The 25,058-nt window shown below is 37.9% G+C and overlaps 1 protein-coding gene across 3 annotated transcripts in view; it reads right to left on the bottom strand.

The window, feature by feature from the left end:
• Positions 1–1,412: 1,412 nt before the first annotated feature.
• GKAP1 (G kinase anchoring protein 1) overlaps positions 1,413–25,058 on the bottom strand; it is an 82,041-nt gene continuing 58,395 nt past the window's right edge. For 2 of the 3 annotated variants that reach the window (XM_055122670.1, XM_055122674.1), the window contains exons 7-12: positions 23,261–23,417; positions 13,782–13,879; positions 9,144–9,207; positions 6,098–6,168; positions 4,776–4,853; positions 1,413–1,729 (exon numbers count right to left, since the gene is read on the bottom strand). In XM_055122670.1, coding sequence (XP_054978645.1) covers positions 1,682–1,729; positions 4,776–4,853; positions 6,098–6,168; positions 9,144–9,207; positions 13,782–13,879; positions 23,261–23,417 — 516 coding nt within the window. In that variant the 3' untranslated portion in view covers positions 1,413–1,681. Of the gene's footprint in view, positions 1,730–4,775; positions 4,854–6,097; positions 6,169–9,143; positions 9,208–13,781; positions 13,884–23,260; positions 23,418–25,058 lie in introns of all 3 variants that reach the window. The other variant, XM_055122681.1, reaches the window with a different exon arrangement.

The raw sequence follows: 25,058 nt of genomic DNA, 5'->3' as shown, positions 1-25,058 counted from the left end.
CATCTCTTCTATGTTATATAAAATATTGGGCACTAGAAACACAGAGAACAAGTCACAATTAGCCACATTTATATAATCTCATTGGAGAAGTCAGACACATGATGACATTAATACACTTCTTTTAAAGTGAGTCATGCACTACCCCAGGTGGGAAAAGATGCCGATCCACCACCTTTTCCCCCTGGCGGCTCTGGGGCCACCATCTTCCAGAGGCCAATGGACAGACAGGTTTTGGTCCGCAGTGAGAAGGCACTCGGAGCCTCACAGCATGGGGTGGGGCCGGCTCTTTCCTCTCCTGCCCAAACGAGACCCCAAGTCACTGCCCTCGAAGGGCCTCTCTGGCTCCTGATCGAGTTGCTGAATGGCTATGATCCTATAGACTCAGAAACAAATCTCGGAACCCTTTTGGCAGAAATTCCTCTAGATTTAATTAATAAAACTCCAGAATTCTAAAATCGCGCAGCCACAGCCTCATATACATTCATATCTTATTCATAATCAGCAATATAATACAAGGTGTCTAATGTTGCCTTTTCAGCAGATCTAAGTGTTGGCGAAAATCTCAAATTACAATGGTGGGACTAGTGTCAAAATATTGAATGTAATCAAAGTAGAGAGAGAGTAATGTGGATATCATCTGCCACACAGGTAGGAGGAGGGTGTGGATTGGGGGGTATACTGGGGTTGTTGGTGGTGGAAAATGTGCACTGATGAAGGGACGGGTATTTCATCATTGTATGACTGATTCTTAAACCCAAAAGCTTTGTAACTGCTTTCACTGTGATTCAATAAATAAAGATAAATAAATAGAGTTATGCAGTGAGGCTTTTCATATAATGCTGGTTTTGAAGGCAAAGACCATAATTTGTGGTTCATCTTGGTTATCAAGTAAACTCCTATATTTTAATGAATGCTACTGTATTTCATTATTCTACTAAAAAAACAAATTATTCTAGTAATTTATACCAATGAAAAATCTGTAACTCATTTATCCCCCATATAAGCATTATTTCTATTTCCAGTTGCAGAATTCAAGCCAGACTGTTTCTAAGTAAGTATTTTGGTCCATATTTTATCCATTTTGCCTGGAATGCCTCTCAACAATTTACAGAAAAAGTCTATACCCTCCTAAAAGATTTCATGTAAGATTTTTCAGTTCTCAAAGCATACTCTAACATGTCCAGTAATTACTTTTGCTTTTGTCTTTACCTACCCCTGTATTTTAATTCCCCTGAGTTACTTTAAGGTATCAACCAATTTTCATTCCTTTTGTATGTCCCATAGAGTTTCGCATACAGAATGTGCTGAGTAAATATATTCACTGAACTTCAACAATCCAATTAATAATCGATAGTGCTTTCAGGAAAAATACTACTTTCATTTTGTTTCTGAAACAAAAAACTCAAACAATGTAAGAGTAAATTAATTTTATTTACTGATGAAAAACTATAGTGATAAGATGTATGAACAGTAAACAATAAACACTGAGTTCTGCTGGAATTCTATTTTTCTTTTTACTTTACGCCAAAAGGACATAAAATTATTGTCTGTTAGTGAGCTTATTGTTTTAAGTTTTTTGAACAAAGACTGCAGTCTAGCAGTTGCAAAGCATTAAATATATACATTTTTTAAAAAACCCTGAAAGTTTTGATTTTTGTACTGAGCTCAAAGGCTAATGTGATCACCTACACTGGTCAGATTCAGAGTTCCGTTTCCCTTTTCTGCCACCCTGTAAAGAAAAATAAGGCAAATTATTCATGAAGTACCATCTTGGGTACTCTTATTTTAATAATGAAATTTTAATTTAACTTTAATTATTCATTTTAATAATACATGAGCACAAAAAATTTTGCTTGTGAGAAGGAAGCAATATCTAAGCCCACTGAAAATCTGTATATTACTAAAGTTTGCTACAATTTGCATATCACTGATTTGCTTTAAAATATCTATTTTCAGAAATGACTAAGAGCAGGTTGATGAAAAATTTCTATTATAACTAGTCTAGATTTAATAAGATTATCAGTATCTTTTTTTTTAACAGCTCATTTGTACTGATCAATATACTTATGTTTTGGGGGAGCCACTGACAGCAGTGCTCAGGGGCTATTCCCAGCTCTGTGCTCCAAGGTTGCTCCTGGGAATCCTTGAAGAATCATGCAGTGCTTGGGCAACAGCACCTTGCCTACTGAGCTCTCCCTGCAACCCCGCCAAGATTTGTTGAGGCTTTTGGCCTACATTTAGCAGTGGCTCTGTGTTCAGGGATCAATCCTGGTGGGTCTCAGTGGCTGAGCCCAGGTTATCCACATGTAAGGCCTTAAACCCTGGCCCATCCAGCCTCACATTACTTTACTTTTGGATTACATTTGATGGTATACAGGGTTTACTCCTGGTTCTGTGTTCAGGGGTCACTCCTGGTGGGTTCTGGGTATAAAGCTGGGGTCAGCCTTGTGCCAAAGAAAATACATTACCCTTCTACTATCTCTGAAGCTCACAAGACTTTAGAAACTAAAAAAATATTTAGGCACTGATTTACAAAACTGCTAATGGTAGGGTTTCATGCACAAAATATAGAACAACATCCTCCACCAGGAAGCATGCTTCCCTTCACCATTGTCCCAAGACATTTTTTAAATAAAATTGATCAATACTAATATTTAATTACATCAATAGGATCAATATCTGCAATTAAGTACAGTGTCCTTTGGGATAATTCAATTTCTAATTCAAGTTCTGTCTAGACTTATTCATATCAGAAAGCATTAGAAATCTACAGTTAAAAATTAAAAATGTATAATTTAAAAATAAATTTAAATCATATTTAAAATATTACTAATTATAAGTGTACAATGAAAGTGTAGTTATTACATCAAATAAGTCATATTTTTAAATCTTAGTTTTTACAGTTTTGTACATCAGTGAGTTGAAAGTAGGTTAAACTTTTAATTTTACTAGTGAGATACTTGGACTGGAGTGTTAGCACAGCAGGCAGGGCATTTGCCTTTCATGTGGCCGACCTGGGTTCCATTCCTCTGTCCCTCTCAGAGAGCCTGGCAAGCTACCGTGATACTCTCGACCCTACGGCAGAGCCTGGCAAGCTACCCATGGCGTATTCGATATGCCAAAAACAGTAACAACAAATTTCACAATGGAGACGTTACTGGTGCCTGCTTGAGCAAATCGATGAGCAAAGGGACGACAATTCGACAGTGCAGTGAGATATTTATTTTATTTAATTTATCCCAGATATACCAACTAAGGTACTTGAGTCAAAGAAAAAGGTAGTTAAAATAAAATAAATATTTTAGATTATTTATTACATTTTGTCATATTCTGATTCATGAGCAAATACTTTCTTTGAATTAGTATTGAAAGTATAGAGATACTTTTAAAAGTATAAAGAACAGTACATAGAAAATATTATTTATAGCTGCTTATTACTATACCCTTCCTTTTAAACATAAAAATGTCTTTCTGTATTGACATAATGTCAATAACATTTTTCTCTGTTTTCGTAAACAAGGTAATGGCACTAAGACTTAGTTGACTTTGATATTTGAATCACCTAAGAATATTTCAAAATATTTTCAAAAATCTTTCCAAAAAGTGTAAAATTTCTACCAAAGCTCTTTATAATTACCAAAAGTGGGTCAAACAATCAATTTTAAAAAACAAAAATTCTGGTGATTAGCAAAAATTTGAAACTGCTTATCTTTTTTTAAATATTTTTATTCAATTTTTTATACTCAATTTTTATACCAGAGCTTGCTTAATGATGGCCTATTCAATAACATGACAGTTTTTCCCTCTTGCTCTTCAAAACATTTCTACTTCAGTCACCTTTAGAAAGGATCAAGTACAAGTGCTTACCTTGAATGTGGCTGGCCTAGGTTCAATCCCTGGCATCTCATATGGTGCCCCTCACCCCACCAAGACTGACCTCGTGTGACCCAACCTCTCCACCCCAATAGCAAATATAAGAAAGCTGTAATTTCCAATCACAGAGATCGCATTTGCAAAAATTCACTTAAAAAAAGCATGAGTGAACTGAGATGTTTAATGACATGTATCTAGTATAAGAGTTTGGAGTACAGGAAAATTAAATTGATGAAAAGTTTTCTACAAAGTACGCTACACATAGGCCCCTGTTATATAACTTAAATATCTTCCCTTGTTTTTAATAAGATTCTTACAAGCACACTGAAGGGTCCTTCTCAAAGCCTCCCAGGCAAGGGGAGTTCTCCCAAGACTGATGAGCTGTAAGTGCTTTTCACTTAATGTATTTTAATGTACTATGACTTAAACAAATTTACATCCATAAATATAAATATACATCTCTATGTACATAGTATAAATGACAGTCACATGAAATTTTCTGAATTACTTCAGTAGCTGATTAAGCCAATAACTATTTCTAACCTTAATATTTTTCTAAAATGTAAATAATATAACCAGTAACAACAAACATGCTTATTAAAATACATGATCACTAAATTCTGGTCTTAAAATAAGTGCATTTACTCTCCTTATAGAGTACATACTCCAAGTGTATTATTTATGATTAAAACACTTTAAAATTATGAAAGGGGCTGGAGCAATAGTCTAGCAGGCAGGGTATTTGCCTTGCACGCAGCCAACCTGAGTTAAATCTCTGGCATCCCACCTGGTTCCGGAGCCCAGCAGGAGTGATGTCTGTGTGCAGAGCCAGGAGGGAACTCTGAGTACCGCTGGATATGGCCCTTCACCTCGCAAAACAAACCAAACTTATAAACGCATACCTGGTATCTTGCTAATTCTGCTTGTAACACTTTCACTTTAGATCTTTCTTGTTCTAATGCAGCATGAAGTGAAGACACCTATAACCAAAGATTCAATGAAAAAGACTTTTTGTTGTCTTTTTTTAGACAAAAGAATTCTTTTTTTTTTTTTTCAGTGCTGAGGATTGAATTCAGAGCCTAACAAATGCAGGGCAAGCATCTATCACTGAGCAACACCCCTAGTCTGTAATTCTTGACTACTAGTGGAATCAGCCTCATACAAAAAATTTCCTGTGTTTTCAGTTAAAATAAACATCTTCAGGAGCGATAGCACAGTGGGTAGGGCGTTTGCCTTACACACAGCCAACCCAGGTTCAATTCCCAGCATCTCATATGGTCCCCTGAGCACCGCCAGGAGTAATTCCTGAGTGCAGAGCCAGGAGTAACCCCTGAGCATCACCAGGTGTGACCCAAAAAGCAAAAATAAATAAATAAATAAATAAATAAAAACAAATAAAATAAACATCTTCAGCTGTATGATAAAGATGGGACAAGTTCACTGACGTAAGAGAAGACAAAAACAAAAGGATGGGAGAGGGAGAAGATTAGGTCAAGAATACTTAAGTGTACAACGTAAGTTTTACATACCTTTTCTATTTCTATATTCAAATAAATAACTATAAACTTTATGTAAATTTATTCAAATAAACTTTATAATACCTTGGTAAGGCACTTGCCCAATCCCTGAGCACAGAGCCAGAAGTCAGCACTGAGACAGCAAGGTGTGGCCCCCAAACCAAAACTAAACTAAAAAAATTTAAAGCTGATCATAAAAATGATATATGTAATATGTGTTAGTACATTTATAGCTCAAGGGCATTTGCCTCGCATGCAGCCAACCTGGGTTCGATTTCTCCGCCCCTCTCGGAGAGCCCAGCAAGCTACTGAGAGTATCCCACCCGCATGGCAGAGCCTGGCAAGCTATCGGTGGTGTATTTGATATGCCAAAAACAGTAACAACAAGTCTCACAATGGAGATGTTACTGGTGCCCACTCGAGCAAATCAATGAACAATGGGATCAATGGGATGACAGTGCCACAGTGATAACTTTATAACAAATAAATTATAACTTTACCTTTTCCCACTTATTAGGACATACTTCCCTTCCTTAGACATTAAACACAATTTTCATTCACTAGCTATCATATAATCATTAAGCATTATCAATTTATATTAGTTTCCTAAAATAGTGATGAGATGTAGTTTTGTGCAGCTAAGCTTCATAATTTAGGATTATAGAATAGTTTAAGAAACCAATTCAGTATGTTCAAGTTTTCCTTACCTGTATAGTTAGCTCATTCTTGATACTTTGTGATTCATCAACTTGAAGAAGTATTTCTGCTTTATCTTTCACTGACAAAAAAAAGGAAAAACATCCCTTTTTCATTCGAGTTCCTTAACAATACTTTAGTGAATCAAGATGGTATTCAGACAATGAATAATTGCCCTCTGATTAAAATGATTGATTGCCCTCCTTTAAAATGCATTTATTGACCTTTTCACTGCTAAATTTTGGTCGTTATATGAACAGAGCAGCTTACTTGAAAAATTTACATCTTATATATTGATATACTAATAACTACATACTATGATAAAAGACTTTTTCTCCCAATTTTCACTAAACAACACAAGGACGCAAGAAAAAAAATTTTAAGTCTCAAAGGGAAATACTTTAAATACCTAGACCAGTTTCAAAAACAACACAGAGGGCAGCAGCAGCGAGCCTGCAGCCAGGCTTGCCCCTGGCACCACCAAGGCTTCCTAACGAGCACTGGGGGGCCACCACTGACCATAAGCCCCAGCACAGCGCCAGGGTCTAAGTCACACAGAGCGATTCCAGGGGCCAACCGGCGCCAGCTGGGAGGCCCCGCCCACACACAAATAAATCAAACCAGTGTGCTGGTACAGTATAAGACCCACCAAGTTATTTTTATACTAATTTATCCTAATAGAGCAGAGTCCAATAAATGTGCATCATATGATCATAATTGATCAGACAGTTAAGTACAGTCTCTGAGAACTATTAGAACTATTTATTTATCAAGACGTTTTTCCCTGCTTGTGGGAAGCAAGAGATCTATATTTTGGTCCTTGTTTCCTAACCTTGAAAAATCTTCACACAGCTGACAACTTCCTTAACTTACAGTAACGGCTAATAAATAATATTCCTCAACTTTGAGAGTAATTGAAGAGGTGAAACATTAGCAAAGAGGAAATACTCAATCACGTAAAATACCACTAGCGTGCTATCATTCAGTCTAATTCGATTTTATTTTTGTTGTGTTATGCCATAAGGTGTCTTCCCTTTATGGCACCTTACATGTACTGGCAGTTAAACATATGTTTATGAGCAATTTTCTTATAATTTTCTATACAAACTTCTTTAACTTGGATTATTAAAGTATGGTATATGAACACTGATGTTATTTACTGGTATCCATTCAATCACTTTTTTTAAAGAAAAAAAAGCTTTTATCAATTAATATTCTCACTTTTCACAAGTTGCCTTGGTGAATATTACTTTTGCATATTTAAAAACTAATGAGTCAAATTTCTTCAATTCAACATATCTTGTAGACAAACATTTCACTTTCATAATTTTATTTATTAAATGATCCACATGTTGCTTAATAATACTACAAATCTAAATTAGTCTCAGAGGCTGAAGAGACAGTACAGGGGTAGGACTCTTGCACGCTGCCAACCTGGGTTTGTACCCTGGGACCCCATATGGTCCCCCAGGTCCCACCAGGAGTGATCTCTGGGCACCACTGGGTATGGCCCCAAAATGAACAAATAAAAATTAATCTTAGAATGTTGATATGTAATTCTCAAGAAACCACCTTCCCCTGGGACTGTGAAAAGAGCAGAAAAGAGAAGCCCTGAACCACAAGGTATTGATTTTATACACACACACATACACATACATACATACATATATATTATACTCATAACATAGCACCACATGCTCAGATCCTAGCACTTTACAGCTAACCAGTTGTCCAAATATTGCCAAGAGTGGACCCTGAAACCTGTAAGCACCTCCACTTCGAGGCACCCTTCCACAAAAACCAAAAAAAATTCCGGTTATTCTCCAATTTCTATTTCACCATAGTTAATGAGTTAAATAACTGTTATATTACAAAACAAGTACAGTTACCAAAAAAATGAACTACTTCAAGCCTGTATTGTTCAGTTGGACATGATTTCTGGATTTTAATCACATTCTTATAATACCTGTAAGTGAAATTTTAATTTAACAGTCCATATGCAGTAACATGTTTACATGAAATCTTTTGCTTTTCTTTGGGGGGGCATACCCACCAGTGCTCAGGACTTATCCTGGAACTGTACTCAGGGGTCATTTCTGGTGGTGATTAGGGGACTGAGGTAGTGGGGATCACACCTGGGGCCAGATGTATGCAAAATAATCCCTATTTTAGTTCTCTAATCTCTTGAACTCACTTTTGATGTCACATTTGAATTTTCAAGCTGAGTATCATAAATTTTTAAGCACTCACAGAAACTATAATTGGGATTTTCATGAACATTAACATTTAACTGTATTTTATACTTAATTTTGCATGTTAAGATTTTTTTATTTATTCCTTTTTCTGTGTTGCTTGTAATTTATGATTTACGTTGTATAATCTTTGTATTAAAAATAAATCTTATGAGTGGAAAAATTTCACGGACCATTCAAAGTATCACTTATACATATTCATAAATGCAAATGATGTGTTACATAACATTGACATTACTGATTTTACAATTTTTAATTGACTTCCTTAGCTCCCTGCCAAAATTTTAGAGTGGTAGCAAAAGCAAGAGGAAGGCAAGAGAGAGAAAGTAAATCTAAAATCATGAAAAACTTTTAAAGAAAATTTGGGGGGATTTTTTAAGGGGTGGGGGTTGGGCCACACCCAGCGGTGCTCAAGGCTTACTCCTGGCTTTGTGCTCAGAGATCACTTGGCAGGCTCAGGGGACCATATGGGATGCCAGGGATCAAACCCGGGTTATCTGTATGCATGGCAAATGCCTTACCCACTGTACTATCTCTCTGACACCTGACCTCTAAAATAAAAAATGGGTTGAGAAACACTATGTTACTATTTCCCAGTAAACATAATCAAATAATTCACAATAAATGAAGTTTTAAAAGTTTTTTTTAGCTGAATAGTTATACTCGAGTACAATTATCAACAATTCAGTTAGTATCACTTTAGGAACTTTTTATTTTATTGAGTTGAGAAATCACTTACCTTAAAAAGTTATCTTCAAATACTTTTATATTAACTTTTAATTCTAAAAACATGCAAATCACTTACTTTCACCTTCCTGAAGCATTTTCAATAATTGGGCATTTCTTGCTTTCACTTCTTTATACTTTGCCTAATAATCAAAGAAAAAAATTTAATTTTTCAACTTTTGGAACTATGAATTCTTTTTAAAGATTTTGTTGCTGTTGTTGTGTAGTGGTGGTGGTGTTTTGGGCCACCTCAGCAATGCTCAGGGGCTGCTCCTGGCAGTGCTCCAGGGAGCCATAGGACTGCTGGGCACTGAGTCTGGGTCAGTCACATGCAAGCAGGTGTCCTGCCCGCTGTACTCTCTCCATTGCTGGAACTATGAGTTCTTCATAGCTCAAATATATATATTACTTTTGAGAGAAACAAGATTAAAAAATACCCACAACTGCTACTACTTCAATTCCTGGCACACAGTAATTAATATTACAGATAATTAAAAAAATAAGAGAGGGACAAAAGTGCAGGAATTTTAGGACTGTGCTCTTTTTTTCCTGGAGCCTTTTTCATTTTTTCCTCAAATAAAGATTCCTATATCTCTCAATTAAATAAAAACAAAAATAATTCTTTATCTACACCAGGAAGCTCTAGTTCTAGTACTATTTTAGAACCTTCTATATCTATCATTGTCCAGTGTGTGGCAAAGATGACTAAAAAATAAAATTTTAACATTAACTTTAAATTTAGGTACACATATAAGGGTTGAATTTTACAACAGTTCTGTATCTCCTCAACACTTTAAAATCTCATTTCATTAAATTCTAGTTTTTTGGTAGGCATAAATAATCTACCAAAATAGGGGCTGGAGCAATGGCACAATGGGTAGGGCATTTGCCTTGCACTTGGCCAACCTGGGTTCGATTCCCAGCATCCCGTATGGTCTCCTGAGCACTGCCAGGGGTAATTCGTGAGTGCAGAGCCAGGAGTAACCCCTGTACAACACTGGGTGTGACCCAAAAAGCAAAAAAGAAAAATAAAAATGAAATCTAGCAAAATATTTGGAAATCTTTTTCAATTTTTTTCCAAATAATGTATTTTTCTCAGCACACAAATGACAAAATTATATATTTATGGACAAAAGAAACTGTATTCTCACATTTACATCTATAGTCCAGATACTTTCCTCTACTCTGTTCCTTATGCATCATATGATACATTAAATTATTTTTAAGTATTTATAATAAGAGAACACATTGAATGATCATCTAAAAGAGCAAACAAGATCAGAAAAAGAAAACTGAATAAGAAATTTGTGTTTCTCAACATTTTCTTCTCTTAACACGTACTGAGACATACACAAATGATGAGAAATTAAAAAATTTCTTGTAAAAAAATTTTAACAAGAAAAGTTAATTTAAAAATTAACCATGGGGCTGGAGAGATAGTACAGCAGATAGATAGGGTGTTTGCCTTGCATGAGGCCGACTCGGGTTCGATTCACAGCATCCCATATGTTTCCTCAAGCACTGTCAGGAGTAATTCCTGAGAGCAGACCCAGGAGGAATCCCTGAACATTGCTGGGTGTGACCCAAAAAGCTAAAAAAATAAGAATTAATTTAGCATTCTTTTGCTAAAAGTATCACCTTATGGACTATTGATAATAATGTTTACTGAGTAATATGCAGACATTTAATGAACGGAGATAAGTACCTTAGTAAATAAAAAAGGGGTAGGACTTCTGTAAAGCCTAAAGTAAATGGAAGTAATTCAGACGGAAATATTAAAATATGGAGGAAAAACATACAACAATAATTATATTCAATTAGGATATAAAAATGTATCTACCGTGAAAATTCTGTTAACTCTGAAGTTCTCTTTTTCGGGCTTCAGTTATCATCAATTTCTTTCTAAACTTTATTTCTAACTCAAAGCTTTGGTCTAAGGTTCATATTAATGTACTAATGTACCTAGTATGCCAATCTTCAGAATTCAAAGTCACCTCATAAAATAAAAGTTGCAAAGTACCCATGAAAACTCTTTATACTGCCACAAAAATAACGCACAGCTTTGAATATGAATCCTGAGTAGCAAATGTCTTTATAAAAACATAAATGTATAAAATACTAGTACTATGAATTTTATAACGAACACAGATGAAATAGAAGTATTCTAATTAAAAAGCATTTTTCATTTCATGAAAAATACTTCATGAAAGCACTTAACAGTAAAAGGATGGGGGTTAGAGTTATGGCTCAGTGGTAGAACATGACCTGTGTATGAGACCCCGGGTTTGAGCTCTAGTGCTGCAAAAATGGTAACAGTTAAAGGTGCTTATATCATGAATCCCCTATATCCAGGTATATGCCATGTATGCTAAATTTCTATGCTTTATTCAACATTTCAAATTCAGATATGTCCAAAACACTGAGTTCTATTTGTTTGTATCCCAAAATCAATTCAAACCAATTTAAAGATCTGCTCTTAACAATACTAAACTCTTGTGAATTATTTTATCAGACGTTTTCAATCCAGATCTTACTTTGTGCATTATTTTCCCACAAAACAATTCTTATGAAACTTCCCTTCTAAACACTTTACTGCTTCCTCTTTGTCTAAAATGCAAAAGGTTTCAAATTCTGACCACATCTTCAATCTCACCTTCTACCACTTCCCATTCCAATATTCACTACAATAGGCAACAGTGTTATATCCTACCTTTCCCAATTCTTCTGTTTTCTGTATCAAAAAATATGTATTTTCTGTGAAATTTCTACCAGTTTTCTAATGCAGTAACTGATTCATTCCTGTTTCTGTATTTCTGAAACAGTTAAAGTTAAGTTGGACTTGTACATTTATATGTTGATTTTCCTTCATGACTACCAGATTCTTTGTATTCATTATGCCTACCACACATCCGTAAGTACTTTTTTTTAAAAAAAAAAAAAAGGAAATTACAGTGTCAAAGAAAAAAATTAAAGGAAGGAGGCAGGTGGGTACAGTCCAAAAAGGTCTTAGCAGAGATGATTTTTATCTTTAAGAGGTAATAATAGTTTAAGAGTTTAAATATTTATGTTTTATGGGTACAACGGTACCACAGGATGATTCTTAAAGGCATACAGGCCTGAGCAGAGGAGGAAGAGAAGTATAATAACAAGTGACGCTGAAACTTAATCTTTTTTCACCATTACTTACATGATCCAGAACACTGTAACCTGGTTTATTGCAGGCACTAAAGATATGATAAGCAATTAGGTATCATCAAAAAGATGTTTTTTAAAAAATTTCTAGGATGGAAGGGAGGAAAGAAGGAAATAATAGTTTCTAGTTAAAGGAAGTTGCATAAATAATAGCATTTAGCAATATGTGGAGAAAATGTTGAATCACTGTGTGTCACTGATGAGAACAGAAAGTAGTGTAGTGCTACAAAAAAGTGTGCTATCTCTTAAATCAATTAAACACAGAGGCACAAGGGCCCGAGGTCTGTGCTCTGATGCACAGGATCCCAGTTCAAAGCCTACCCCACCCTCACCTCCACATGGCCAGCGAGCACTGCTGGGTAAGTCCTGGAGACCCCTAGGTACTGCCAGGGCGGTCCTGGTTACCCTTGGCATCCAGGCCAGAATGGCAAGTACATCCTGAGGTCCCCTAGAATTGAACCATGTGGTCTCTTTGGTCAAGCGTTGCCAGGAGTGGCCCTGGTGCCCGCTGTATCCCCCTGAAAACTAAGAACTGACAGCAGTAGCTCAAGACACTGCCCGGCAATGTTCACAGCACAGCAGCCCAGCAGCGGGAGAACACCAGCGACCACTAGGGCATGGATAAGCAAATGTGGAATATTATTGAGCTATGAAAGGGTTAAAATATGACACACATGAAGAATGGATGAACCCAGAATGTATTATGAAGTGAAATAAAAGGAGAGCAAGGGAAATATTGTATAGTTCTACTTACACGAATTAACTAGAAAAAAATTAACAGAAATTATAAAGATTACTAGGGGCTGCAGGCAAGCCTAAACAGGCAGTTCTTAACAGGTACTGAATTTTTATTTGGGGAGCTGAAAAACAAAAACAGACCATGGTCTGGAAATGGACCACGGTGATGACTACACAACATTGTGAAGGTATTTAATAATACAGACTTAAAAATGTTTAAAACCGGGGCTGGAGAAATAGAACAATAGGTAAGGCGCTTGCCTTGCAAGAGGCCAACCTGGGTTTGATCACCAGCTTCCCATGTGGTCCCCTGAGCACTGCTGGGAGTGATTCCTGAGTGTAGAGCCTGGAGTAACCTGAGTATCCCCAGGTTCGGCCCCCAAACAAAAAACAAATAAAAAAAGGTTAAAATGAAAAACTTAATTTATATATATTTTATCATTAAAAAATACATATTACTGGGCTTGGAGAGATATTCAATGGATCCTTCACATATGGGAGGGTCCAGTTCAATACTCAGTACTGTATTTCACATCGGAAGCTACCATGATGCAGAGAGCCGGAAGGAACCACCAAGCTCCATCAAGTGTGGTCCTTCCAGAAACAAAAACTCAGAAAAATATATCCCATAAGAAATACGATCATTCAAATTTTATATAGCTGAAAAACCTAAACAGAATATTACTTCTACATGTTAATTTCTAAATATCAGACACATTTCCATATGAGGAAATGGAAAATACAGAAAATTATATAATTTAGTTCATAACAGTAAGCAAACACAAACCTCCCACTGAGTAATCACATTTTTCAGCTTCTGAATTTCAACATCTTTCCTTTCAAGTTCCAACTTTAATCTTTCAATTCTTCCATCTTTCAGAACAACTTCCTGAAGAGAAAAAAAATATATTTTAGAATTAATATGATTCTAGGCTGGGGCAATAGCACAGCAGGTAGGCACTCACCTTGCACAAGGCTGACCTGAGTTTGACCCCCGAATCCCATCTGGTCCCCTAAACCCGCCAGGAGTGATTCCTGAGTGCAGAGCCAGGAATGAGCATCACCAGATGTGGCACAAAAAAGAAACAAAGAAGAACAATTCTGGGACCTGAGAGATAGTGAGCAGGTGTTTGCTTTGTCTGTGACCAATCCCAGCACCCTGCATGGTCCCTGGAGCATGCCCAGGAGTGATTCCTGAGTGCAGGGCCAGAGAAAACTCTTGAGCACTGCAGGTGTGTCACAAAAACAAAATTTAAGAAAGAGCATAATTCTGTCAATTCTGGCTTGCAATATTCCTTTGTGAAAAGTTTAAGAAGAAAAATCCCAATTTCAATTTATTTTCCAAATCAACCTTAAACTATTGATTGAATTTCCAGTTCTACTCAGTAATCTAGTCATGATTATGTCCAGTATAAGAAAAAAATGTATAATTACAAATTCCAAACTATAAACATAATAGATAATATTAAGAACTTGAGAATAAATATATATATATTAAATAAATATATGTACCCACCAAGGCAAAAATAAACTAAACAAACATGTCTTAGCTGCTGGGTGTACAATAGCAAACAGAACTGAAAAAATTCTTGTTCTTGTGGAACTTGTCTGGAAACATGTAATGTAAGTACATGCAGCAATTAAAAACTGAGTTTTAATCAATGAATACAGGAAACAGTACTATAGCAGAAATATGTGAGTATTCCCTTGTGGAACAAAGAAGCTCTCTCTGAGATGGTACTGATACTGATACTTAGGTGGTAGGCAGAAATTGACTAAGCCAAAAGGAGAGCTCCCAGCTTTCCATATAGAAAGCACTACATCGGGAAAGAATGACTAGAGAATTTGAAAAGAACCAAGACTATCATGACAAGAGTTTAGCAGAGAGGAAGACAGCACAAGACAATCTTAAAAAAATAGGTAGACATCTGATCTTGGAGGACCCAGTAGATCCTAAGAATGAGAAGTGTGTTAGGCTGAGTAAATAGAAATGAAGGATTTTGAGCAAGGCTATTAGAGTTCCATGTGAGATTAATTTTTTTTTGGCTTTTTCGGTCACACCTGGCGATGCACAGGGGTTACTCCTGGCTCTGCACTCAGGAATTACCCCTGGCCATGCTCAGGGGACCATATGGGATGCTGGGATTTGAATCTGGGTCGGCCGCGTGCAAGGCAAACGTCCTACCCGCTGTGCTATCTCTCCAGCCCCAGAGATTAATGTTTTTAAAGGATCACTTTTGCTGCTGTGTAGAACGGATTAGAGTAAGGTAAAACAGATGAACCCCCCCATTACAATTTCAAGTTTATGCTGAGATTATATTATACTTTGGATTAGGGGAGAAGCAGTTTAAATAAAGACAAGTGTATTGTGTGAGAATTTTGGAGGCAGAATCAATAGCATTTGAGAAAGTATGCAAGCTGCATAATTAAATGTAGGAGCACTATAATCAGTGCGTGCAGCTCCCACTCACCTTAATTACAAGATGAGGAGGAGAAATCTAGATGAACACACATGGTCAACAGAAAACCAGAGAGAAAAATCTCATAGATTTATATTCAATTTTTAAAAAGAAGTCAAATATTTAAAAAATCAAAAAGGAAATTTTAGTTTGGTTTGGTTTTATGCCACACCCAGCAGTGCTCAAAGCTTACTCTTGGCTCTACATTTAGTGATGACTTTAACTGTGGTGCTGGCAAAACTGGTCAGCTACAAGCAAAAAAAATAAAACCATGCAGAGAAGTCAGATCAAAATGGATTAAAGACCTCACATCAGACTAGAATTTACAAGGCACACTGAAGAAAAGATCGGCAAAACCCTCTATGACATTGAAGCTAAAGATATCTTCAAAGACGAAATGACACTGACCAAGCAAGTGGAAACAGAGATAAACAAATGGGACTATCTTAAACGAAGAAGCTTCTGTACCTCAGAAGAAACAGTGACCAGACAATCTACAGAATGGAAAAGGATATTCACCCAATACCCACCCTAAGGGGTTGATATCAAGGACAAACAAGGCACTAGTTGAACTCTGCAAGAAGAAAACATCCAACCCCATCAGAAAATAGGGTGATGGATAGAACAGAAACTTTCTCAAAGAAGAAATCCAAATGGCCAAAAGGAACATGAAAAAATGATGCAGATCAAAACAACAATGAGATATCATCTTAGATCACAGAGACTGGCCCTCATCCAAAAGAACAAATCCACCGGTGTTGGAGCAGATGTGGGGAGAAAGGGACTCTTCTTGACTTCTGGTGGGAATGCTGACTAGTTCAGCCCTTTTGGAAACAATATGGACGTTTCTCAACAAGTTAGAAACTGAGCTCCCATTTGACCCAGCAATACCACTTCTGGCAACATATTTCGGAGATGCAAAGAATAATAGTAGAAATGATGTCTGCATTTGTATGTTCATTGCAGCACTGTTTACAATAACCAGAATCTGGAAAAAAAACGAGTTCCCGAGAACAGATGACTGGTTAAAGAAACTTTGGTACATCTACACAATGGAATACTATGCAGCTGGTAGAAAGATGAAGTCATACACCACTGGCTAAGCAAATGAAAACAGAGATAAATAAATGGGACTACCTTAAACTAAAAAAAGTTTCTGCACCTCAAAAGATACAGTGACCAAAGTACAGAGACAGTCTACAGAATGGGAAAGGATATTCACCCAATATCCATCTGGTAAGGGGTTGATATCAAGGATATACAAGACACTGGTTGAACTCCATAAGAAGAAAACTGCTGACCCGATCAAAAATGGGGTGATTAAATGAACAGAAACTTCCCCAAAGAAGAAATCTGAATGGCTAAGAGGCACATGAGAAAATGTTCAACATCACTAATCATCACGGAGATGCAGATCAAAACAACAATGACATACTATCTCACACCACAGAAACTGGCCCACATCTAAAAAAAAAACAAAAGCAACCGGTGTTGGCGCAGATGTAGGGAGAAAGGGACTCTTCTTCACTGCTGGTGGGAATGCCGAATGGTTCAGCCCTTTTGGAAAACAATATGGACGATTCTCAAAAAATTAGAAATTGACCCAGAAATTTGACCCAGCAATACAAGCAATTTGACCCAGCAATACCACTCCTGGGAATATACCCCGGAGAGGCAAAAAAGTACAGTAGAAATTACATCTGCGTTTGTATGTTCATTGCAGCATTGTTTACAATAGCCAAAATCTGGAAAAAACCGGAGTGCCCAAAAACAGATGACTGGTTAAAGAAACTTTGGTACATCTACACAATGGAATACTATGCAGCTGTTAGAAAAGATGAAGTAATGAAATTTGCCTATAAGTGGATCAACATGGAGAGTGTCACGTTGAGTGAAATGAGTCAGAAAGAAAGAGATAGACATAAAAAGATAGCACTCATATGTGGAATATAAAGAGCAGAATGAGACACTAATACCCAAGAGTAGTAGAGATTAGAACCAGGAGGTCTGCCCCACAGCTTGGAAACTGGCCTCACATGCTGGGGGAAATGGAAGCAGAGACAGAGAAGGGAACACCTAGTAGAGAATGTTGGGAGGACCCACCTGGATTGAAAGCCGCATACCAAAAGTGGACTATAGACAGAACGTGATGGCCACTCAATACCTCTATTGCAAACTACAACATCCAACAGAGAGGGAACAAAAGGGAAGGCCTTGCCATAGAGGCAGGGTGGGGTGCTGAGTGTTGGGGTGGGGGTGGTGGGAGGGATACTGGGAACATTGGTGGAGGAGAATGGGCACTGGTGGAGGGATGTAAACCAAATACAAGCATGAAAGTTCATAAGTTTGTAACTGTACCCCACGGTGATTTACTAATTAAAATTTAAAAAAATAAGAAAAGATGAAGTCATGAAATTTGCATATAAGTGGATCAACATGGAGAGTATCATGCTAAGTGAAAGTCAGAAAGCGAGGGACAGAAATAGAAGGGCTGCACTCATTTGTGGAATATAAAGCAACAGAATGGGAGATTAACACCCAAGAATAGTAGAGATAAGGAACATGAGAATTTCTCCATGTCTTGGAATCCGGCCTCACATGCTGGGGGGAAAGGCAGGCAGCTCAGAGAGTGAAAAAGAGTGAGAGTGAGATGAGAGTGAAAAAGAGAGAGAGAGAGAGAGAGAGAGAGAGAGAGAGAGAGAGAGAGAAAGAAGGAAATGCCTGCCATAGAGACAAGCTGGGGCTTGGGAAGGGTGGCAGGAAGGAACCTGAAGACGTTGGTGGTGGGAAATCTACACTGGCAAAGGTTAGGTGTTGGAACACTGTATGACTAAAACCCAACATGAACAGCTTTGTAACGCTGTATCTCACGATGATTCAATAAAAATTATATTAAATTAAAAAAATTTTTAAATGGTGGCTCAGATAGAGAAGGGACCACCAAGTAAAGGATGTTTGGAGGGTCCACTCGGGATGGGAGATGCGTGCTGAGAGTAGACTACAGACCAAACATGGTGGCCACTTAATGCCTGTATTGCAAACCCCAAAGGGAGAGAAAGTAAAAGGGAATGCGCCTGCCACAGAGACGGGGTGGGGAGGGGCGTGAGGGGGATACTGGGATCATTGGTGGTGGAGAATAGGCACTAGTGGAGGGATGGGTACTCGATCATTGTATGACTGAAACCTAAGCACGAAAGTTTGTAAGTCTGTAAAATAAATAAATTATTGATGCTTGTTGTAAGGAGAAAAAACCTTCCCAACATATGGAATTGAGTTTGTCACTCACTAATGGCACATATGGTTGCACTCTACCATATGTGTACTCCTATCTTGCTAAGGGATTTTACACATTTTCAATAATAATTTTTAAGCATTTTCAATAATGAATTAACATCTTATTAAAGTCACTTAGCAATCAATCACCATAAATTGACTTTTATTGATTTATTTCTAATAATTCCATTAGCCATTCCTTTAAATTTTGTTGAAGCAAGTAATATGAAGTACATCTGTCATATGTCTGCCAAGGGGGCAGGCTGGGGGTTGGGGAGGGAACCTGGGGACATTGGTAGGAGGAGCAGGGGCATTGGTTGTGGGATTGGTGTTGTAAAATTGCATGCCTGAAACCACCCTATTATGAACAACTCTTTAAATCACTATATATTAATAAAAATTAAAAGAAAATATGTAGTTTTCTTCACATTAAACTAACATCATTTCTGATGGCAAATTACAATATGCCACAACTATTAATTGACTGTGATAATGAAATAAAAATATAGGAATGGAAGAAAAAGAATTACTTAATATTTTAATAATATATAAATGATATAAAATAATATATAAATGAACAGTATTAATTTTGCCATTATTCTATTCTTTTAGTTTCACTATGAAATACAAAAGGTAAAAAATCCAATTCACTATGCAGATTAAGAATTTGAACACTGACCCTCATTCACTTTTGGTGGGAATGTCAACTGGCCCCGTCTTTTTGACCCAGCAATTCCACTTCTTGGCATCTAACCTCAAGGGCACCCCCCAAAATAAAATGTAATATATGTGTACATACACACACATATATTTGTACTCTTACGTTCAATGCAGCACTATTCACAATAGCCAACTTTTGGAAACAACCTGAATATCCATGAACAAATGAATAGATGAAGAAAGAACAGCACATATACATAATGGAATACAGCTGGGCTATTAGAAAAGATAAAACCATACAATCTGCTACTAGGCGGATGGATCTCGAGAGTATAATGCTGAGTGAAGTACACCGGGAGAGGGACAGAAACAGAATGATCTCTCTCATATGTAGGATATAAAGAAACACAGTAAGGGAATAACAAAAGCTCAATAACAGAAAATGAGAACTAGTCCAGCAGGCAGCCTGCCACAGAGGGTGCCGTAGGGGGAGGGGCGAATGGCTGGAGTGGACACAGGATCAGCAGTGAAGAGGGTGAAGACACAGGATCTGGGAGAGTGTGGTGCTGGACTGTGTTATGTATGAGATGCTGTCATTAACAGTATTACAACTCAGGTATCTAAAATGAAAGAAAAAAAATAATCTGAACATTAAAAATACTTTGGCATTCTCCACATGGCTCTTTAATGATGGTCCTTTCTCTCGCTTTCTGAGGTTATGGACTACTATGAGTTTTGTGTTCATTATCTCTTATTCAGTTAATAGTACTACATATGTATCCATCCTAATTTATGCACTATTTCCTATTATTTGAAATTTATGTAAACAGCATCAAACTATTATTTGGTGATTTGTTTTTCATAATTAAATGATATGCTTTCTATACTTTCCTATGTAGAGCTGTTGTTATTACAAACAAGTGAGTTTTAAACATTTCTCCACGGTATAATCTAGAGCAGAACTTCTAGAACATACAGTCTCAGTCCATTGTTTTTGAGTATCATGTTGAGTGAAATGAGTCAGAAAGAAAGAGACAGACATAGAAAGATTGCACTCATATGTGGAATATAATGTAACTGAGAAGTACAAGTTGGCAACGATGCAACTTCTGGCAGATATCTCTCTGGACTTAGTTACTAAAATACTAAATTACAGAAACCCAAAACTGAGAGGCCGCTAAGTGTGGTCACTCGACCTCATACCTCTTCATCCTCAGCAATGGAAAACAAATTATCTAATGCTTCCTTTTCAGCAGGTCTGACTTTAGGGGAGAGACTCTCCAAACAATAATAATGAGTTTTGTTGAAATATTGTATGCAATCAAAGTGAAAGTAAAGTGAAATTTATTAGTTACACAGGCGGGGGGGCTTAGGGTGGGGGGCTAGGGGCGTGGGGGGTTTGGGGTGTGAGGGGGCGGGGTGGAGCTATACTGGGATTCTTGGTGGTGGAATATGAGCACTGGTGAAGGGATGGGTATTCGAGCATTGTATAACTGAGATTTAAACCTGAAAACTTTGTAACTTTCCACATGGTGACTCAATAAAAAATTAAAAAAAAAAAAAGTTAAGGCCAGGGCCGGAGAGACAGTACAGCAGATAAGATGCTTGCCTTGTTCAATTCCAGGCATTCCATATAGTCCTGTAAGCCTCCAAGATTGTCCCCCAAACCTCCCAGAAATGATTCCTGAATGCAGAGCAAGAACTGACCCTGAGCACCACCAGGTGGGGCCCAAAACAAAAACAAAGAAAAAAGTTAATTCCAAGTACCAGAAAGGTAGTACAATGGGTAGAACAATTGCTTTGCCTGCAGATGACTCAGGTTTATTCCCCAGCATCCCATATGGCCTCCTGTGCCCATCAGGAGAGATCCTGTAGTACAGAGCCAGGAGTAGGCCCTGTGTACAGTTGGGGGTGCCCCTATTGCATGCCCCCACAGACCCTCCCCAAAAGGCTACAGTAAATGATGCTTTGGGAGCTAATGTTGCATAGGAGTAAGATAAGGAAGAAGAAAGTGCTCACAGGGGCTGCTGAAATTCCTCGTTGGGGAGAACAGTTACAAAAGGATTAGAGGTCAATATAACAAATAAGATTTATAGTTTGAAAATACAAAGATAAAAGACTAGTAATTACGAAAACAATACATGTCTATGATGAGAAATTTTCTTTTCAAATATATTTGTATGTGTGCACATATATGTATATATATGTATATATATGTACACACATCTACATACGTATATACATATGTGTGTATATGTATGTTTTGGGACCACACCTGGTGATGATCAGGAATTACTCCTGCATTTAGGAATTACTTAGGAATTACTCCTGTGGTGCTCCGGAGACCATATGGGATGCCATGGATCAAACTGAGGTCAGCTGCATGCAAGGAAGAATCCTACCTACTATACTACAGCTCTAGTCCCTCAGCAGTATTTTTTACATGGAATATTATTTTTTGCTTGTGAACCTTCCAAAAGCAGACTGATCAAATTTGGAGTTATATTTAACTTGGAGCAACTTAGTGTACAGGATAAATTCTAACTAGTTTCACTGTTCATTTTTACCTTTTCTTTTAAAGTTTTCATTTCTCTCTCTCTCTCTCTCTCTCTCTCTCTCTCTCTCTCTCTCTCTCTCTCTCATACACATCCCTAGCTCTGTGCTCAGCAATCTCCTTTTGATGCTCATGGGACCACAGTGATGCTTGGGATCAAACCCAGGTTGCCTGCAAGCAAAGTAAGCACCTTATTTCTGTACAAGCTTTCAGACCCTTTCTCTCTAAGTCTTCTCTTTACAGTTATAACCCCTATTCCAACTACTCTAAGCATTTAAGAATGGTTTTATTCTACTCCCCTACACTAGTGTCCAAAAATATTCAGCATACAACACCTGCTTGATAATATTAGTCACACTGAGAACTCTGGGTTCAATGGAACTGGGAACAGAGATCCTCCGCCTATATCCCACTGCATCCAGCAACTCAGCAGTCATGCCCATAAACTACCTCTGGCTGATACCAGATAATCTCGTCATTGGCCACAATCCAGAGTCACATGTGCTTCTCTCCCGGAAGGGAGAATAACACGACACATGCCATAACCATGCGGCTGAACCCTGCGCCAGGCTCTTTCATTCAGGGTGCCCCAGAAGGGGGCGAGTGAGACCCCTCCCTGCCTCAAGGGACCCAGCCCCAGTAGCCGAAAACCTCCAGAACTCAACCGCTGCCATGTTCACGGCTCCACACGCTCAGGCTGAATCTCACCCACGAGTGAACAACTCATACCTCCTGGACAACTCATACCTCACACAACCCATACTCCAAGGGTACTGCACCGGATCTGATGGGGTTCAAAGTAAAAGGCAATCAATCTTAGAGGGAAATACACACACACACACACACACACACACACACACACACCACACATACATGGTTCAATCTTAAACAACATGTTAGTGATCTCTTATAGTAGGGCTTAGTGACCCCTGGGTGAAATACAACAATCTTCATACTCTTTTCTTTAAGGAAACATTTTTGTAGCATTTCCGTCAGTTTTTCATAACAAACAATACAAAATTATTTTGGTTCTGCCTTGGGACAAGGGTTGGGGTTCAGGGTGGAAATATCCAAAATATGATGTTGGGAAGGTGTAATGGTGGTGGGATGGATGTTTGAATATTAAATGTAATCGAATATTGCAAACTACTTAATAAAATTTAAAAATAGTAGTCACTTAAGTACCTCTGACTTTTAAAATATAATGGTATTGATAATGATAATACTCAAAAATGTAACTATACTATCATAATTCCACTGTTTACAGATTTTATTGAACTTTAATTTTAACTGTGATTTAGAGAGAACTTTGTACTTTACATGCCTGGTTGTTTTCATGAGCTGCACAATTATCTGTCCCATTATATTCTGTAAGTTGTTCTTTTCTTTTTTCTCTAATAAGAATTTTATGTACATCATCTTCCAGTCTGTTGAAAAATCCTCCATCATGCGATAAACTTTGAGAAGACATCAATTCCTGTTAAAAATAAATTATTTTGATATAATTTGAAATAAAAAGTATAAACTTTTCAAAAATCTAGATAACTATCAGAAGAACAAAGAATGAAAAATAAAACTGAGACAGTCATCTGATTCGTCTCTGCCTCCAGAATATAAAAGAGACACACTTACAAATGCTCTTTTCTTGGTTCTTAATGTTGACTTAATTAAAATTTTTATCCACACATCAAAGGATTTACTCATTAAATGTGCATACTTTACAGCTCTTAATATATTCACAGAAATGTGCTAAAATTAAAATTTTAGAGTTTTTGTTTTTGGACCACACTGAATGATGCACAGGGGACACTCCTGGCAGAGTTCAGGGAACCAGGTAGGGTTAGGGATTCACATGTGAGCTTTCTGCATGCAACACATGCACTAAGCCTTTGAAGCTGTCTTTCTGCCCCACAATCAATTTTTTTTTTTTTAATTTACTCAGCCCTTTTATTTTTATTTTTTTTTTTCAGGTTTATGTCTCATTTATACCGTATTCAAACACCATCCCTTCACCAGTGCCCAAATTCCACCACCAAAATCCCCGGTATACCCCCCGCCCTCCACCCCAACTGTATAGCTGATGAACCTCACTTTATTTTCTCTTCACCTTGATTAAGTTCCATATTTCAACACAAAACTCACTATTGTTGTGGAAGTTATATCCCCAAAAAAGATAACCCTAATAAGGAGGCATTTGATAACTAGTTTTCCATTCAAAGATTGTATGTTCTCAGGTGTTAGAAAAGGTCGCGCGGCCGCATTAGCGGCCGCGTGGCTCGGATCTGTCCCAGTCCCGAATCCTGGAGCCGTGTTAGTTGCTGCTCAGTGGCGCCAGGGTTCCATCTGGAGAAGGTGTGGTGGCGGCACCTCCTCCTTCCGGCCCCCCGGTGTTGCTGGCCCCGACTCGGGTCCGGAGCATTTTCCAGGCCGCGTTGCTCACCAGAATGCCTGCCGCTTCTCTGTGGATTGTGGCATGAAGATGGCGCCGAGGGTGGGTCGAGGGCGTGACTTCCAGCGGCCGGGACCACTTGGAGTTTTGGGCTGGCGCTGCCCCACTCCAGTGGCCCCCGCAGCTCGGATCTGTCCCAGTCCCGAATCCTGGAGCCGTGTTAGTTGCTGCTCAGTGGCGCCAGGGTTCCATCTGGAGAAGGTGTGCTGGCGGCACCTCCTCCTTCCGGCCCCCCGGTGTTGCTGGCCCCGACTCGGGTCCGGAGCATTTTCCAGGCCGCGTTGCTCACCAGAATGCCTGCCGCTTCTCTGTCCCCACAATCAATTTTATAGTACTTTCATCATCCGCAAAATAAACCTGGATCCATTAAGTCATTCCCCATTGCCTCATATCTCCCAGTTCTTGACTGTCCCCAGGGCAATACTAATTAATCCACCTTTAGTCTGTATGGATTTTCCTATTCTGGACTTAATGAAATATATGGTCTGAATATGCAGTCTTCTGTGACTATCTTCCCTAGGAAAATGGCTTCAAGGTTTATTCATTCATTCATACATATCTGTACTAACATTACATACCTTAAATAGTACCCCATGATAGACACAACACATTTTAATTCTAGATTCATTAACATTTTGGTATTATTTGGGACTAGTATGAATAATGCTG

Source organism: Sorex araneus, chromosome 1 (assembly GCF_027595985.1).
Source record: "Sorex araneus isolate mSorAra2 chromosome 1, mSorAra2.pri, whole genome shotgun sequence".
Lineage (NCBI taxonomy): Eukaryota > Metazoa > Chordata > Mammalia > Eulipotyphla > Soricidae > Sorex > Sorex araneus.
Note: the sequence above shows the minus strand (reverse complement) of the source record. Positions and strands in the feature narration are given on the sequence as shown.